Here is a 17,646-nt window from a genome sequence, read left to right on the forward strand (position 1 = left end):
TACCATATACTCTTAAGTGCATTATAATCCTCGCGGTTAAATGCCAACTCTGGTATCGCTTTATCAAAACATGTCGAGTAAGGTGTCATACGAATTGGAATACTAACCCCTCGCCAATTCTGGCGACGGGGTTAGCATTCCACCCTTCTAGAGGGACACGACATGTATGTAACCTGTAACCCCGATTAAAGTCAAACAGAGCCTCAGCTCCACAAAATGGATGCTGCCACCGAGACACAAGTCTGCCCTCCTGCTGCTGGGAGTCCTCCCAGAGCAGGAGATAAGGACAAAGGGTTTCCTGCCAGGGGCGGTGCCAGCACCGTCCCAGACAGGGTTTTGTGTATTGTAGGTAGGCAGGGCTACAGAGGAAGGTGACTGCACGTGGCACCCCGGTGCTCACTGTGCATAGGCCGGCTTGAACCAGTTCCAGGGACACTCCAGACCCTGTGTTGGGGAAAAGCCCGCCAAGGAAGTGGGTGTAACCACCCCCCTTCTGGTCCCACCCATAGGGCAGGACCTAGTCGCGTGCCAGCCCCCTTTTCCCAGATAAAGGTAGGGACTGGCCCCCTTCCAAATCAGATCATCTTTGAATCCTGAAACTACTTTCTACGAAAGGAACTCAAGACTTCTTCCTAAGATTTCTCCCTTGTGGCTAAGGAGTAGTCACCCTGCATCCGCAGGCACCATCTGAAGAACACTGCGGTCTGCTGTAAGTCCTTCCTCCGGAATCCGACTGCCCAGCTCGACGAGAACCGGCTTCCCTGGCACCTCTGACCTCTACCCACCTCTACAGCCCAGCTGAGAACCGTGGGTGCGACGAGACCTCGAGGGACCGGCCATCTGCAAGACTGCACGACTTCTGCACAGCAAGCCCGCCGAGTAATTTCCTGGTGAGTGCTTTGGGGTCCGAGAAGCCCCGACCCTGAGCAGCTCCAGCACCAAAGTGCAGCCTCCCAGCATCTCCACGATCTGCGTGGGGCCCTTCTGCTTTTTGCTGCTCACCGCGTTGTTTGGCTACTAGCCCGCTGGCTGGTGGCCTTCTGAACGACGCCCGACGACATTTCTGCTGCTGGTCTGGTTGCTCCAGGCTGGCCCTTGCTCCCTTCCAGAAGAGGAGCACCCCGGACCCTCCTGGTCCACTCAAGACGCCATTTTGAGTCCACCGCGTGGGCTTGAATTAGCCAAGGCTTGTTGCCCAATCCTGGGTGACTTCGACGCCGACAGCTTCAACCATCGTGGGACAGCTCGCCTCTCCATCCTGGTCGCCGACAACGCCTCCTGGTCCGTGAGATCTGCAGAGACAGCATCGCCCACTCACCTAGTCGGGGTGACTGCCATCCGGTGCCCTCCTGGTGCCCACTGACTACTGGCTAGTAGTCACGAACTTGGTCCCCTCTGCTTTCAGGTGTCATCCCTCTTCGATCCAGGCTTGGATCACTCGAACAATCTTCACTGGTCGCCTGCCAGCAACTCCTTTCTTCCAGGCTCCTGGTTCGGCAACGAGGATTCCCGACGTCTTTTGAGACCTATGCAACTGCAGCCCCTGGGCTAGGTAACTTCGGCACTTCGGTGTCCCAGCATAGCCTCACTATTCAAGGGTCAGGATCCACTGTCGTTTTCTCCCTACCAGGTCGGGTTCGCCCGTGAACACTAACTTTGTGAATTCTAGCTTCCATAGACTTTGTCCCGCATCCCGCGTGAGAGTGCACACTCTGCACCCGAGTCCCCTGGGCCTCCTAGAAGTAATCTAACGATTCCCTAGTCCAGTCCTAGCGATTCCAAAGCCTATTAGTACTGTTACTTACCTGCTAGTAATTCGCATTCCACTTTCAGAGTATATGGTTTTTCGTGCCCCTCGGGCATTTGTGTATACCGTGCTAACTTAAGTATTTTCGTAAGAGTTTTGTTGTGTGCCTAGCACCCTGTCCTCATAAAGAGTACAGGGTTGTTGTGATTCTAATAAATACATTGTTTATTTTCATAACACTTGTGTGGTGTCCTTTCACTGGGTGTTCAAGGGGTAATGTGATGGTAAAACAGCTGGCTTAACACGCCCTCTAGAGTCTTAGCCTTAGACTGCTCGTATCCATGCTACTAGGATAGCTGGTCTATAAGGTTGACTTACAACCAATCATCAATAAGGGTTGTTTGGACTGATATATATTGATCACTAGAATAGTGAGCACTGCACATCAGGCCAACTTCTCACAGCGTGCCAGCCCCCTTTTTCCAAGATAAAGGTAGGGACTGGCCCCCTTCCAAATCAGATCATCTTTGGAATCAAGACACGACTTTCTGCGAAAGGACATCAAGATTTCTTCTTCAAGATTCTCCCTTGTGGGAGGAGCCAAGCTCGCATCCGAGATGGCCGCGTTTTAGCTCGGCTCCGATCACTCTCCTGTCTGCAACATCTATCCTGTATTTTATCCTGCCCCGGGAAGTATTCTACGATGAGCAGTGGAACGACGATAACTCACAGGCACTTACCGTTTGCTCCGGTGGTTCCTGGGTGCCACGGATCTTGAGTTACGCCCGTCTGCTTCGGGGCCTCCGGAGCGGCCGGGCCTGGCACTCCTTGGCGGCGCCCGGGCTGGGCGGGGCGCTGTGGCCGGCCCTTGGTGGTGGTGTGGAGTCGGTCGGAGGGGCCGATGTGCTAATAGACCGATTGCGGCCTCCCGGGCCTGGTTCGGCGGTCTTGCGGCCTGGTGTTGGGGCGCTGCCTTCCATGGACGGGGTTAACCGTACATCTGGCTCGTCTCCCCTTTGTTCTCCGGCCCGGCCATTTTGATTTCCTCCGCCCGGACTCGGAGAACGGTGCCGGCGGCGTATGGGGAGCCGGCGCATCGCCTTCTTCTGGTGGCCCCCCTTCCTGCCCCGGTGGTACCCCTGCTGGTGGTTGGCTGTATCCTGTTTTGCCCCGCTGGTATCCGGGCGGGGGTCGGTGTTCGCAGCGGCCCCGCCGGGCTTCTAAGATGGCGGCCGGCCCCATGACTCTCGGCCTTGCTGGGACTGGCGATGCGGGTCCGCCGCACGGCACGTTTGCTGAATACCGTGAAGGTGAGCCTACGCTTGGCGACATCCTCGCCGCCCTGCGCTCCTGGGGGGCGCCCATGACCGCACCTATCGCTATCCTGGAGAGGGGTCCCTTGGCTGGGCCTGCCGGACCCCCCCCTGTTTGTGCGGCTTCATCTCTGTTGTGTGCTGCTGGAACTTTCCTGGGGGTCGTGGACCTGGAGGCTGCTGTTGGTGTGGATATACGGAAGTCCGCTGCCCTCCTTCATCCTGTACCCCCTTCTGCTCAGGAGGTCCGCCAGCCGGATCCCGTCTGGCCCGGCCTCGATGGGTCTCCTTTTCCTCTTTTGCCTCACATGGCCGAACGACGATCCTGTGACTGCGCCGCTGGACCGGCTTTCTCCATATTCTCATCGGAACTGTGCCTGCTTTGCCTGAGGTTGTTACTGTACTTTCCGGATCATTCGGGTCGCGATCGCTATGACTTGAGTGTATTTTTGATTCGACTCCCTGTTATTCACCTCCGGTTCCATGTGATCTGGTTCCTGGTGCGTTGGACGACTACAGTTTGCGAAAAACGGACAGGGTTGAGCTGATCTTGCCTCTGTGGACTGTTATTTTGTGGTATGGTTGGATGATCCGTTTATAATTGTATGATTATGTTTGATGCTTCTTCACGTTCCTGGAGCTTATCCGTGTGTTTATTATCTTCCCGTGGGCTCTGAGTATTTTCGGACGGGGGGGTGGGAGCTGAAGGGGTTTTGATTATGTGGCTCCTCTCCCGCTGTTTTTTTTTTCCCTGTTTTCCCTTCCCCCCTTTTTTATCTATGTGATTCTTTCTTTCTTATATTTCTTCTATATTTCGGGTTCCAATTAGGGCGACAGGCACGCTGCTGGGGGGTAGGCCATAGCCTTCTGCAGGGGTGCAGGGTGGGCTGTGCGGGGTGGAGGGGGGGTCTGTTTTATTGTATCTTCCCTTGTTCCTTTTTTTGGTTCTATGGCTCTTATGTATCCCCTAATTTCGTGGCGCGTTGTCGGCACGTCGCCCCCCGGGGTGTTTGTGCTGGCATGGCCCTTTTGGTGTGTCTGCTGTCATGGTTTACTACGCATTCATTTCTCCTGTTGCCACTAGTTCCCTGTGCCGAATTAGTATTGGGTGCTTTGTTAGCCGTGGGGAGCGTGCTCTGACGCTGCGCCCTCACTTTCCCCCTCCTTTTTTCCGATATCTTCTTCTTCCCTTATTCTTCCTCTCCCCCCCCATTTTTCTTTTCCTCCCCTGGGTTGTTGTAACGGAGGGCTTTTAGTTTTGAAAGCTTACTTTTCGTTGTTGTATTATTATGTGCTCTGGTAGTGGTGGGAGGGCGTTGAGCAGCGATTGTGATTGTTATTGATGTGGGACTCACGTTCTGCCTTTGCCAAAATGTGACTGTTCTTTTGGTCTTTTCCTGTATTCGAGACTTCTGCTTGCTCACGGCTCACCACGGCCCTCTGGACTCTACAGATTGTCATTGTCCTGCGACACCCTTATTTCTATTATAAAATTAACCTTCTCTTATCCTGTCCGTGATGGCCACTCGAAGAATTGTTACCTTTGCCTTTCATATGAGCTATTTAGAAATCCTGTTGTCTCTCCTGTGTTGCCTCGTATGTTTCTTCATTGTGGTGGCCGGCCCGGTGGGTTGTAGGCCCGTATCTGTGAGCGCCTTCTGTACAATAAAGGTTTTAAAAAAAAAAAAAAAAAAAAGATTCTCCCTTGTGACTAAGGAGTAGTCACCCTGCATCCGCAGGCACCATCGCAAGAACACTGCGGTCTGCTGTAAGTCCTTCCTCCGGAATCCGACTGCCCAGCTCGACAAGACCCGGCTTCCCTGGCACCTCCGACCTCTACTCACCTCTACAGCCAAGCTGAGAACCGTGAGTGCGACGAGACCTCAAGGGACCGACTATTGCCAAGACTGCACGACTTCTGCACAGCAAGCCCGCCGAGTCATCCTCTGGCGAGTGCTTTGGGGTCCGAGAAGCCCCGACCCTGAGCAGCTCCAGCACCGAAGTCCAGCCTCCCAGCATCTCCACGTTCTGCGTGGGGCCCTTCTGCTTTTTGCTGCTCACCGCGTTGTTTGGCTACTAGCCCGCTGGCTTGTGGCCTTCCTAACGACGCCCGACGACATCACTGCTGCTGGTCTGGTTGCTCCAGACTGGCCCTTGCTCCCTTCCAGAAGAGGAGCGCCCCGGACCCTCCTGGTCCACTCCAGACGCCATTCTGAGTCCACCGCGTGGGCTTGAATTAGCCAAGGCTTTGTTGCCCAATCCTGGGTTCTTCGACGCCGACAGCTTCATCCATCGTGGGACAGCTCGCCTCTCCATCCTGGTCGCCGACAACGCCTCCTGGTCCGTGAGATCTGCAGAGCCCAGCGTCGCCCACTCACCTAGTCGAGGTGACTACCATCCGGTGCCCTCCTGGTGCCCACTGACTACTGGCTAGTAGTCACGACTTGGTCCCCTCTGCTTTCAGGTGTCATCCATCTTCGATCCAGGCTTGGATCACTCGAACAATCTTCACTGGTCGCCTGCCAGCAACTCCTTTCTTCCAGGCTCCTGGTCCGTCAACGAGGATTCCCGACGTCTTTTGAGACCTATGCAGCTGCAGCCCCTGGGCTAGGTAACTTCGGCATTTCGGTGCCCCAGCATAGCCTCACTATCCAAGGGTCAGGATCCACTGTCGTTTTCTCCCTACCAGGTCGGGTTCGCCCGTGAACACTAACTTTACCTTTACTAGCTATCATAGACTTTGTCCCGCATCCCGCGTGAGAGTGCACACTCTGCACCCGAGTCCCCTGGGTCTCCTAGAAGTAATCTAACGATTCTATAGTCAAGTCCTAGCGATTCCAAAGCCTATTAGTACTGTACTTACCTGCTAGTAATTTCACATTCCACTTTTAGAGTATATGGTTTTTCGTGCCCCTCGGGCATTTGTATATACTGTGCTAACTTAAGTATTTTCGTAAGAGTTTTGTTGTGTGCCTAGCACCCTGTCCTCATAAAGAGTACAGGGTTGTTGTGATTCTAATAAATACACTGTTTATTTTCATAACACTTGTGTGGTGTCCTTTCACTGGGTGTTCAAGGGGTAATGTGATGGTAAAACAGCTGGCTTAACACGCACTCTAGAGTCTTAGCCTTAGACTGCTCGTATCCATGCTACTAGGATAGCTGGTCTATAAGGTTGACTTACAACCAATCATCAATAAGGGTTGTTTGGACTGATATATAGTGATCACTAGAATAGTGAGCACTGCACATCAGGCCAACTTCTCACACCCGGGAAAGAGTGAAGGGAGCACTCAATGTACCGTTCAGTCTCAATTGAGCAGTGGGTTGGCTATACAATAGCGCTGTGGTGGCCACGAAACTCGCCGGCATGCCCATCCGATGCATAATGGATATAATGAAATGTCATTCTAGAGTCGAATGCCTTTTCGGTATCTAATAGGACTGCAGCAGCCGGGATCTCAGGGTTTATCCTATGAAGAGTATTGAATAAGGTGCGCAAATTGCAGGCAGTCTAGCGGTGGGGAATGAAGTCTGATTGTGCCGGCGATATTATGGATTCCATTAAGAGGGAGAGTCTAGTAGAGAGAACCTTAGCCAGTATTTTAGAGTCCAGGTTCAAACGGGAGAGCGGGCGATATGAGCTGCATAAGAGAGGATCTTTCCCAGGTTTGGAGAGGAGGATAACGACCACCTCGCGCCAAGTAGGGGGTAAGATCTGACTTTCCAGTGCCTCAGCGTAGACCTCTAAGAGCTGTGGAATTAATAAATCTTTGAAGGCTTTATAGAAGGCTCCAGTGAAGCCATCTAGGCCAGGAGCTAAAGAGGACTTTAAGGCAGTAATGGCTTCATCTATGTCTGTTTCTGATATGGGTTCTGCAAGGAAGTCCTGCATTTACTTCTCAAGGTATACAAGAGCCACCTCAGAGAGATAAGCTTCCTGGCCTGTCCGATCTTGTACCGCTCTCGAGGTGTATAATGTCTTAAAATGCGTAAAAAATTCCCCCTGAATGTCTATTGGGTCCATAATTTGTTGTCCAGAATCTGTTTGCAATTGAGCTATATAAGCATTTTGATAAGGAGGTCTGATCATCTGGGCCAAGACCCGTGCCGGGCGTTCACCCTCACCATATCGTAAGGCAGTTTGATATTTCCCCAAATATAGGATCTCTTTGCCAGCCGTGTCTCTATTATCCGCGATAAGCAACAGTCCCTGCCCATCAATTTCTAGGTCTGGCAGCAGGAGCTGTCTCGAGTCTAATGCCACAAGTTCTTGTTCTATGCGTGCCATTTTCTACGCAAATCTCTTAGTACCCCAGCATGTTTAGATATACATACGCCTCTCAAGTAGGCTTTAAAGCCTTCCTACAACATTGCCGCAGATTCAACAGAACCAGTATTGATTGCAAAATACTCTTCAATCGCTTCGTGAATGTCATTCTGGAAAATCTCATCATCTAATGCTCGATTCGGAAACCACCACTGTCTTTCAAAGCCCTCAGGGGGGTGGGATCTTCAGGGTCAGCAGTACTGGGGAATGATCAGAATATGTTCGTGGAGGCGTCCGGGCGGAACACCACCAACTAAATATATCTGGGGAAGTCAACCAGTAATCTATCTGTGTCCATGTGTTGTGAAAGCCGGGATAGTAAGTATAGTCTGTGTGGTTAGGGTTGTGGGTGCGTCAAACATCTATTAAAGAGAATTGCTCGATGAGGGAGAGTAAAGACTTACGTGCACGGGGTTTGGGATCCGGTGCATGAGAAGTAGTGTCTAGGGTTGGCTCTGGCGCAACATTAAAGTCTCCCCCAAGTAAAATGGATACAAGGCCCAATTGCATCAGGAGGGAAGAGTAGTGAATAATAAAAATCGGGGGAGTCGATATTAGGGCCGTAAATACAGACCAGCGCTACCTTATGCCCCATTAACGTGCCCAGTATCACCATGTATCTGCCTTCGCTATCACTATTTGCAGAGTGGAAACAGAAGGGGACCCTTTTGTGTATAACAGTGGTTCGCAAACTTTTCACTCCTGTGGACCCCTATTGAGTCACCACTGGAAGCCAGGGACCCCCAAGCAATTTGTAGGATTTAAATTTCAAACATTAAAACAGTAATTCGAACAAAATAAACAGGTGTACACAAAAGAAAAACTCGAATTACTAACAATTTTTGGGGCATATTTACAAGCCCCTATCCCCATGGGAACGTCACTTTTTGCGATGTTCCTGTGGCGATATGGGCTTTGCCTTATGTACAAGGCAGCGTTGAGCCACTTACTGTGGCTTAACGCTGCTTTGCAAATAAGACACCCTTTCATGCAATACTTAACGTGAAAAAGGTGGGCAGTGGGTGTTGCGATGGGCGTTCCACTGCAACACCCATTGATTTTTTAACGCTGCCTCCTATTTACAAGGGCAGCGTAAATAGGAGGCTGCGCCAAAATTAAAACCAGGAAACACCTGGACTTAACTTGACGAAATGAGGAGAAATGCTTTATTTCTCCTCGATTTTGCTTTTTCCATGTGTGCTGCCTTATGCAGTAGACTTGGAAAAAGCAAAACGCCTTGGGTTTTTTATGTTCAGTGTAGGAGAGTAGGGTCTGCAATCCTATGATCACCCAGATTTTTGCTTTTTGCTGCACTGGTTTACGACTTTCCCTGGCTGTGGGCCTGCTAATCAGACCCACAGCCTAGCTGTTCTCTCTATCCAAATTGTACTCAGGTACTGAATTGGCACTGGGCCCTCTCCAAGTCCCTGTACCCAGGGCTGAGGTGCACCCAGCAGTCTCCCAGGGGCTGAAGCATGTATTATGCCACCCCTGGATTGACTAACTAAAACTGACACAACTGGCTGCACGACAGCTGGGGCAAGGTGGTGTACTCACCCTTTGCTTTAGATATAGTATATCTATATCTAACCCTAAAATGGACACACAGATCTCCTATCAGTCACTCCTATGGCAGGCCTTAACAATCCTGAAGGCAGAGTGCTTGGAATCGTGTGAGATGGTGCTCTGGCATGAGCTGAGCCTGTCTGCGGCTTTCGGGATCTATCCCTTAGCCGTTTCCATGATATCGCATACCATATACTCTTAAGTGCATTATAATCCTCGCGGTTAAATGCCAACTCTGGTATCGCTTTATCAAAACATGTCGAGTAAGGTGTCATACGAATTGGAATACTAACCCCTCGCCAATTCTGGCGACGGGGTTAGCATTCCACCCTTCTAGAGGGACACGACATGCATGTAACCTATGACCCGGTTAAAAGTCAGACAGAGCCTTAGCATCCACAAAATGGATGCTGCCACCGAGACACAAGTCTGCCCTCCTGCTGCTGGGAGTCCTCCCAGAGCAGGAGATAAGGACAAAGGGTTTCCTGCCAGGGGCGGTGCCAGCACCGTCCCAGACAGGGTTTTGTGTATTGTAGGTAGGCAGGGCTTCAGAGGAAGGTGACTGCACGTGGCACCCCGGTGCTCACTGTGCATAGGCTGGCTTAAACCAGTTCCAGGGACACTCCAGACCCTGTGCTGGGGAAAAGCCCACCAAGGAAGTGGGTGTAACCACCCCCCTCCTGGTCCCACCCCTAGGGCAGGACTTAGTCGCGTGCCAGCCCCCTTTTCCAAGATAAAGGTAGAGACTGGCCCCCTTCCAAATCAGATCATCTTTGGAATCAAGATACCACTTTCCACGAAAGGACTTCACGATTTCTTCCTCAAGATTCTCCCTTGTGGCTAAGGAGTAGTCACCCTGCATCCGCAGGCACCATCCAAGAACACTGCGGTCTGCTGCACGTCCTTCCTCCGGAATCCGACTGCCCAGCTCGACGAGACCCGGCTTCCCTGGCACCTCTGACCTCTACCCACCTCTACAGCACAGCTGAGAACCGTGGGTGCGACGAGACCTCGAGGGACCGGCCATCGCCAAGACTGCACGACTTCTGCACAGCAAGCCCACCGAGTAATTTCCTGGTGAGTGCTTTGGGGTCCGAGAAGCCCCCACCCTGAGCAGCTCCAGCACCGAAGAGCAGCCCCCCAGCATCTCCACGATCGGCGTGGGGCCCTTCTGCTTTCAGCTGCTCACCGCGTTGTTTGGCTACTAGCCCGCTGGCTTGTGGCCTTCCGAACGACGCCCGACGACAACACTGCTGCTGGTCTGGTTGCTCCAGACTGGCCCTTGCTTCCCTCCATCGGAGAAGTACCCTGGACCCTCCTGGTCCGGCTGAGACGCCATTTTAGGTCCACCGCGTGGGCCTTGCATTTGCCAAGACTTGTTGCCCAATCCTGGGTCCAGCGACGTCGACAGCAAGAACCTTCGTGGGACAGCTCGCACCTCCATCCTGGTCGCCGACAACGCCTCCTGGTCCGAGAGACTGCAGAGCCCAGCAGCGCCCACTCACCTGACTGCGGTGACTTCGCCCGCTGCCATCCTGGTGCCCACTTAATCACTGGCTAGTGATTCAAGAACTTGGTCCCCTCTGCTTTCAGGTTTCCTTCTTCCTTGATCCAGGCTTGGATCCATCGAACTTTCCTTCACTGGTCGCCTGCCAGCAACTTCCTTCTTCCAGGCTCCTGGTCCGGCAACGAGATTCCCGACGTCTTTTCAGACCTATGCAGCTGCAGCCCCTGGGCTAGGTAACTTCGGCACTTCGGTGTCCCAGCATAGCCTCACTATCCAAGGGTCAGGATCCACTGTCGTTTTCTCCCTACCAGGTCGGGTTCGCCCGTGAACACTAACTTTGCCTTTACTAGCCCCCATAGACTTTGTCCCGCATCCCGCGTGAGAGTGCACACTCTGCACCCGAGTCCCCTAGGTCTCCTAGAAGTAATCTAACGATTCCATAGTCAAGTCCTAGCGATTCCAAAGCCTATTAGTACTGTACTTACCTGCTAGTAATTTCGCATTCCACTTTGAGAGTATATGGTTTTTCGTGCCCCTCGGGCATTTGTATATACTGTGCTAACTTAAGTATTTTCGTAAGAGTTTTGTTGTGTGCCTAGCACCCTGTCCTCATAAAGAGTACAGGGTTGTTGTGATTCTAATAAATACACTGTTTATTTTCATAACACTTGTGTGGTGTCCTTTCACTGGGTGTTCAAGGGGTAATGTGATGGTAAAACAGCTGGCTTAACACGCCCTCTAGAGTCTTAGCCTTAGACTGCTCGTATCCATGCTACTAGGATAGCTGGTCTATAAGGTTGACTTACAACCAATCATCAATAAGGGTTGTTTGGACTGATACATAGTGATCACTAGAATAGTGAGCACTGCATATCAGGCCAACTTCTCACATTCAGGAAGGAGGATCTTCCTGTACATAAACAATCTTCCCCTGCACGCAGTCACACTTGCAATATGGTGCAAGGGTGCCAGCATTGGCACTACCCTGCTAAGTGTAGCTCCAGCGCAGGGCGAAACGCAGGGCTGCACCATATTCTCGTAAAAACGGTGCAGCCCTACGTTTCCGAAGTGGTGGACCGTGTCATTAAGCCAAGAAGGCTAATACGCTTCTCCACTTCTATTGTAAATATCCCTCTTAAAATTTTATATTGAAAGAATTTGCAAAAAACTAAATAATGTAATGGGAAGATTGGTGCTGCATCCCAGTGACAAACTTTTACATGGCTGGTTTTATTTTGCAGTACGAGGCTCCTGCTCCTGCCAGGGCCAGGCTGGAAACCTAAAGCAGCCCTAGAAAATGTTTTCAGACCAGTCCCCAAATGGTGCATACCAAGTGCAATCAGTGAGCATGGCCACGACAGAGGGGGCTTTGGAATGGTCTCCCCCAAAAGTTTTTGGGAAACAATGGTGCAGTCTACAACACAGTTATCATTACATATTGAATTTTATTAGCTTTTAAAGAATAGTAAATGAAGACCTTATTATTCACCAGGATACGACATTCTGGGAAGAAAAATAAGTTACTGACAAAAGCAGTAAGTAACCGACTGACCTATGAACATAAAATTTAAAAAAAATTAAATGCATGGTACATGTTCTTTGCAGAAGGCATATTAACCCTCTGTGCGACATAAGTTAAGTTAAAGCTGCCACTTGACAAAACTCTCCGCTCTCTCTCTCTCCTGCAGGTACATTAATCACTGGTGTTATCTTGACACTTTTATTGTTGCTCGAAAACTGCTAATTCTGCAAGGAACTTTGAAGTGTTTTTAAAACTGCTGCCTGCCGACCCCCTGGGAATGTGTCAAGGACCCCCGGGGGTCCGCGGACCACAGTTTGGGAAACACTGGTGTATAAGGATGGCTGTACCTCTAGCATAGTTGCTATAGTTGGCGAAATATCTGTGTGTGCCCCAACTAGAAGCAAAGAGATTCTGGTCTGTCTTGGACAAGTGAGTTTCCTGCAGGAATGCTACGTCAATACTGTGGCGGATTAAGTAATTGAGTACCTGTCTTTTCTTACGGGTGTCATTCAAGCCTCGGATATTCCACGTCACTACAGACAATTCCGAATGGGGCGGAATTGTGTCCTACCTGAGCCATACAAAGATTAACATAACAAATTTATCATGTAACATTCGATCACGGCTATGTCCCTGGACCGTATTAGACTGAGTCACTAGCATAATAACATAACAGAAAAACAAACAAAAAAACTCCCTCCTCCCCCCACCCAGCCTCCCTGCCCTGTCTGAGAGGCAATCCCCACATTATAGAAAGAGGACGAGGTTTTTGGTGAAACATTAGAATCAAAAATATCTCCTGTAAAAGGTGCCTTAACATAACATAGAACATTTGTACGGTGATCACCAAGGCGGGGTGACAACGCCCCGTCCGCCATTAGACAATGAAACTGAGATGTAGGATATACTGTAACCCATACACTGTAAGAGTAGTTCGTTAGGAGGGGTCAACCACGTCCCGTTCCAGAGAAAAGCTCTATACTGGCATCCGATCCGCTCTGTGGTGGGGAGAGTCTATGTTCGTCGTTAGTGTAAGTGTTGTTTGCCTTATACTTATGGCAGACTCCTGTGCTTCAGTAGGACTGTCAAAGATGCGGGTCCTACCGTTGGATTCTACTCTGAGCCGGGCCAGGTATAACATGCCATATTTCAGTCCCAGATTCCTCAAAGTGGCCTTTACTCCATTATATTTCCACCTGGCTTCCTGTACCATGATGGTGAAATCTGGGAACAGTGAGAGTTTGGAGCCCTGTCATATTAATTCGGCACGTTCACGTGACAGACTGAGTGTAGTGTCCCGGTCTCTGAAGTTCATAATGCGGGCTAATATCGGTCGAGGCAGGCAACCAGGATTAGGTATAGGACCCAGAGAACGGTGAGCCCGCTCCACCACGAATCCAGCTGTAAATGATTCCCTACTAAATAGATCAATTAAGATAGTCTCTACGAAAGTGTCCAAGCGACCAGTAGCAGTAGATTCGGGCACACCAAGAATTTGCACGTTGTTTTGGCGACAGCGCGCTTCCAAGTCCTCATTTTTGGTAGCAACATCTTTAAGGATTCGTTCAATGAGCTCTAGCCTCTTGAGTGATTGCGCAGTGCCATCTTCGAGATCAGAGGTGCGGGACTCCACGACATAGAGGTGCCTATCATGTGCCTGGATCTTAATTCCCATTTCTGCAATGTTCTTGTCTAAGGCGTCAAATCGCACATCCAGTGCCTTGAAGCCTGCACGCATCTCCTGCAGCAGAGACCAGATCTGGGTTTTGGAATCTTCAGGCGCCTCCGTCTTCCACCCTCCCTCCGCCATTTCGCCAGGCTGGTTTTGTTCGGTATCAGTCACCTTCTCAAATTGTAGTAAAACGCTGCTTCGGGTCTGCGGCTCATGCCTCGGTCTTACTTTCACAGCAGGACCAGGGGAGTATGTTTAGGGATTTGGATAATGTCAGCAGGCAGCCCTTAGTATTACAACAGGTTAAGGCAGTGACACTAGTGTCCAATCATGTGGTGTGGCCTCATCGGTGCCTAGCTGTCAGCATGCCAGTGCCCAGAGCCAGCAGTGTTGCAAATTGGAGGGCACGCGCGACGCACTCGCGTAGCTTGTACTAGTGCAGGACTTCCCCAGGTGGAGCTGGCAGCATTGCAATTGGAAGCTCTCCCGGCTTTGCACGCCAGCAGGGATTAAGGTCGGCAACAACAGGGCAGTGAAGACTCTCCGCCACCAGCAGCGCAAATGTAGGTGGCTTCAATGCGGGCGCACTCGACAGGGAGCAGGAAGGGGAGAGAACGGCAGGGGGCAAGGCTGGCCGCTAGTCGGTATGGTTGTATGGGGCCCCTGCATGCACACACTTCTGGGCTCCAGCATTGGCCCTGACTTGAAAAAACAAATGTGCTTGCGGGCCCTGTCGCCGCGCGCACTGGTGTGTGTCTACGCGCTGTGAGGGGGCCGCCCCGGTACACGGTCGACGGACCTCCCACTAGTGCTTTGCCAGGATTGCCGGCGTTGAATTAAATGGCGCACCAGCCCGCCCCCGCCAGCTCACCGCCTTATGTTTATGCCGAAGTCCCACCGAGCGCGCCACAGCCAGCGCGGCATCTCCGGGCCTCTTCGTCTCGACCGGGCGCCACCATGTTGGATTTACGGGCGGAGCTGCAGCCCGTGTCGCATTAGTCTTTGCCGGCAGGATGTCAGAATCTGAAGGGCTCTTGCGGCTCCGGGGTCACTCCGCAGCTACAGGCAGCATAGTATGAGCCACGGGGTCGGCCGGGAGTGTGGATTAATGGCCAATTGCCGAAGCGGCCGGCGGAGCTTCCGAGCCGCACGACCATCTCAGTCTGCGGCTTAGCCATGCCCCCGCACTTACAGGTTAAATGTGCCACTCAGAAATAGGCCAATTTAGCCATGTTTAAACTGGGAGCACAGGCTTTTTACTACTGCTTAACAAGGGAAAATCCATAGAATTCTAAAGACAACAAAGCAGATAGGGCCAAAATCTGAGAGGAACATTACACAAAAGATGGTCATTTTCTACACTTGGTATTTTTTATTTTATTTGGAAAGTTTTATATAGCGCGAACAAGATCTTTGCAGATAACAGAGCGCTTTACAAAGGCAAGGGGTAAGTGAGTGGTAGGGTGGGTACACGAGGGAGCATAGTAGGAAGGTAGGTCATCAATGCAAGTAGTACAAATAAGAGGGAGCATGAACAATCAGGTAGGTCAATAATACAAGTAAAACACATGTGCAAAGGAATCAAACAAGTAGTACAGATCGACGCAGAGTCTTAAAAGATCAAAAGTAGTAGTTCAAGTGTATTTAGCCATGAGGATAGCTTTAACTTCTTTCTTAAAAAGAAGAGTGGAGGAGATGAGTCTGGTTTCAGGAGGGAGTGAGATCCAGATCCTAGGCGCCATTCCTGAGAAGGAGCGTTTGTAAGTTTTTTCCTTCCGGAATCTTCGAGGCTTCAGCAGAAGATTGTTTGTACTTCTGGTGGTTCTGGACCCGCCGGAAATTGTCAACTTCTGAGTGAGGTAGCCGGGTGATTTCAGGTGTATAGCCTTGTGCGTCATGCAGGCAATTTTCAGATGTATCCTGGCTTCAAAAGGCAGCCAGTTCAGGGATTTAAAGTCAGGGGAGATATGTGAGTGTTTTTTAGATCCAGTGATGAGTCTCGCTGCCGCGTTTAGTGAAGCTCTTAGGGGTGCAGTTGTAGTTGGGGGGAGACCGCAGAGGGCCACGCTGCCGTAGTCTATGCGAGGGATGACTAGTGCTTGTACTGCAGTTTGGAAGTCTTTGGCTGGGAGGATTGGTTTAAGTTTCTTCAAGGTATTTATTTGGAAGTTCGCCCCCTTAGTTGCCTTGCTGATATGCTGCTGCATATTGAGATTGGCGTCAAGTGTTATGCCTAAAGATTTTTCTGAATCCACGATGGTCGGTTGGACATTGAGTGCAGTTAGGTGCTTAAGCCAGGTTTGAGTGGTAGAGATTTTCGCGGGAGGTGAGATCAGAAGGAACTCAGTTTTCATAGCATTGAGTTTGAGGTGGTTATCGGCCAGCCAGGATTGGGTGCTTCTGATCGTTGAGTTCAGACACAATGTCTTTGGGAGATTGTAGTTTGAGATATAGTTGAGTGTCATCGGCGTACAGTATTACACAGACTAACAAAAAAATCAATAAAATGGATATGCTTACAAAGAGGCGGTTAGCTCGCAGGCCCCCTTGTAATTGTAAAGGGTTTACAAATTGAGGAAAGATTAGAATCGTCTTAAAACTAACCCAATAAATCTTTTTGCTATGCTTGTGAGCCGTACTCTTTCATTATAAAAACATTCTACATAGTTTTAGACAAATAGTTTTCTAGACTGGTACATCTTTTTTTCCAATTTACTTTTAATATATAAGGTAAATCAATTAGCTTTTCCCTTGAGGACATGATAGGACATCCACATGCTACTCATGTGTACTGTGCATATACTTACCGAATTTGACTACTCCACTTAAAGGAAATTAAAATCAGGAAAGTGTGAAAAATACTGGGAGGGCTGTTTAAGATCTGCTCTACTTTTCAGCACGTGCATAATTATCTGCCCTACAAGATCAGTCCATCACTTTGCATGACAATACCAGTCACCTGCAGTGCTATCAATCTGCAACATCTCAAGTAGTAAATGCTGGAGAAAAAAGCAAGGTATTGGTGAGGAGGTGTGATCCTCTGTGCAATCAGCAGTGAAAGAGCTAATCTGGAGAGCCCAACATGGAAGTCAAACTTCAGAAGGAGGGCACTAGAAATTGCAAAAACCCAGCAAACTGGGCTGTGAAGTTGGCAGGTATACAAAACAGGTTTCAGTGTAGCCTTAGAGCAATTCAGTGTAATGCAAGAAGGTGGCCAAAATCAGCTGCCAATGTACAATAAAGTGTTTTACTACAAAGGAAAGATCCTGCAATAAGCTGTGCTCCATCAAGATCACCTTAGCGTCTGTTTTGCTTTGAAAGCAGAAGCAGCCTCTCACCTGAAAGAACGCTCATCTTCTGTGCAACGGCGGTCAACTTTCCCTCTGAACCTGAAAGAGATTTGCATTATTACAATGCTGAAAAAGAAAAGGCACTGGTTGTGTCTAGTGACCCACAGAGTAGATTAGGGAAGAAAAGGACAAATCAACTGAAGCAAAGGAGGACAAGTAGTATGACACATGAGGGTTTTAAAGTAAGAACAGGACTATTGGTAAATAATTAAGGGAAAATATGATATAAAATTGGGGATATGAAGGAGAATAAAGAATGACAGTGGCAACAAAGCATAAGTTACTTACTTGTGTAAAGATATAACTGTAAGAGACATTAGTTAGTGAGATTCCTTACCTTAGAATATCCCCAGCCATCAGACTGGATCCAGAATTTTTCGTCAGCAGTACCCCTGCGCCTTTGTAAGCGTCGTCGTATGGCTCCGCGTACGTCGTAGTCGCCGAGATGACGTCGCTGGAGCTACTTAGACGCGCCCACGCGCGCTGACGTTAGTTCTCTACACAACTTTCCGCACCAGGAGAGCAGAGCCATGCAAGATACTGACCACTGGTGCATTGAAACTAGGGCCCTGAAAGAGATCACCTTAACCCTAGAAACCAGTTCGCAGAACGGGGAGGATGGGCGGGGCGGTAATGAAT

The 17,646-nt window shown here is 50.1% G+C and overlaps 1 protein-coding gene across 2 annotated transcripts in view; it reads right to left on the reverse strand.

Moving 5' to 3' along the window:
- The window catches only part of GCN1 (GCN1 activator of EIF2AK4), a 728,660-nt gene that overhangs the window by 587,880 nt on the left and 123,134 nt on the right, over positions 1 to 17,646 (reverse strand). For both annotated transcript variants that reach the window (XM_078667658.1, XM_078667659.1), the window contains exon 12: positions 16,996 to 17,046. In XM_078667658.1, the coding sequence (XP_078523784.1) occupies positions 16,996 to 17,046 (51 nt within the window). The remainder of the gene's footprint in view (positions 1 to 16,995; positions 17,047 to 17,646) is intronic.

The sequence above is a fragment of the Lissotriton helveticus genome, chromosome 11 (assembly GCF_964261635.1).
Source record: "Lissotriton helveticus chromosome 11, aLisHel1.1, whole genome shotgun sequence".
NCBI lineage: Eukaryota > Metazoa > Chordata > Amphibia > Caudata > Salamandridae > Lissotriton > Lissotriton helveticus.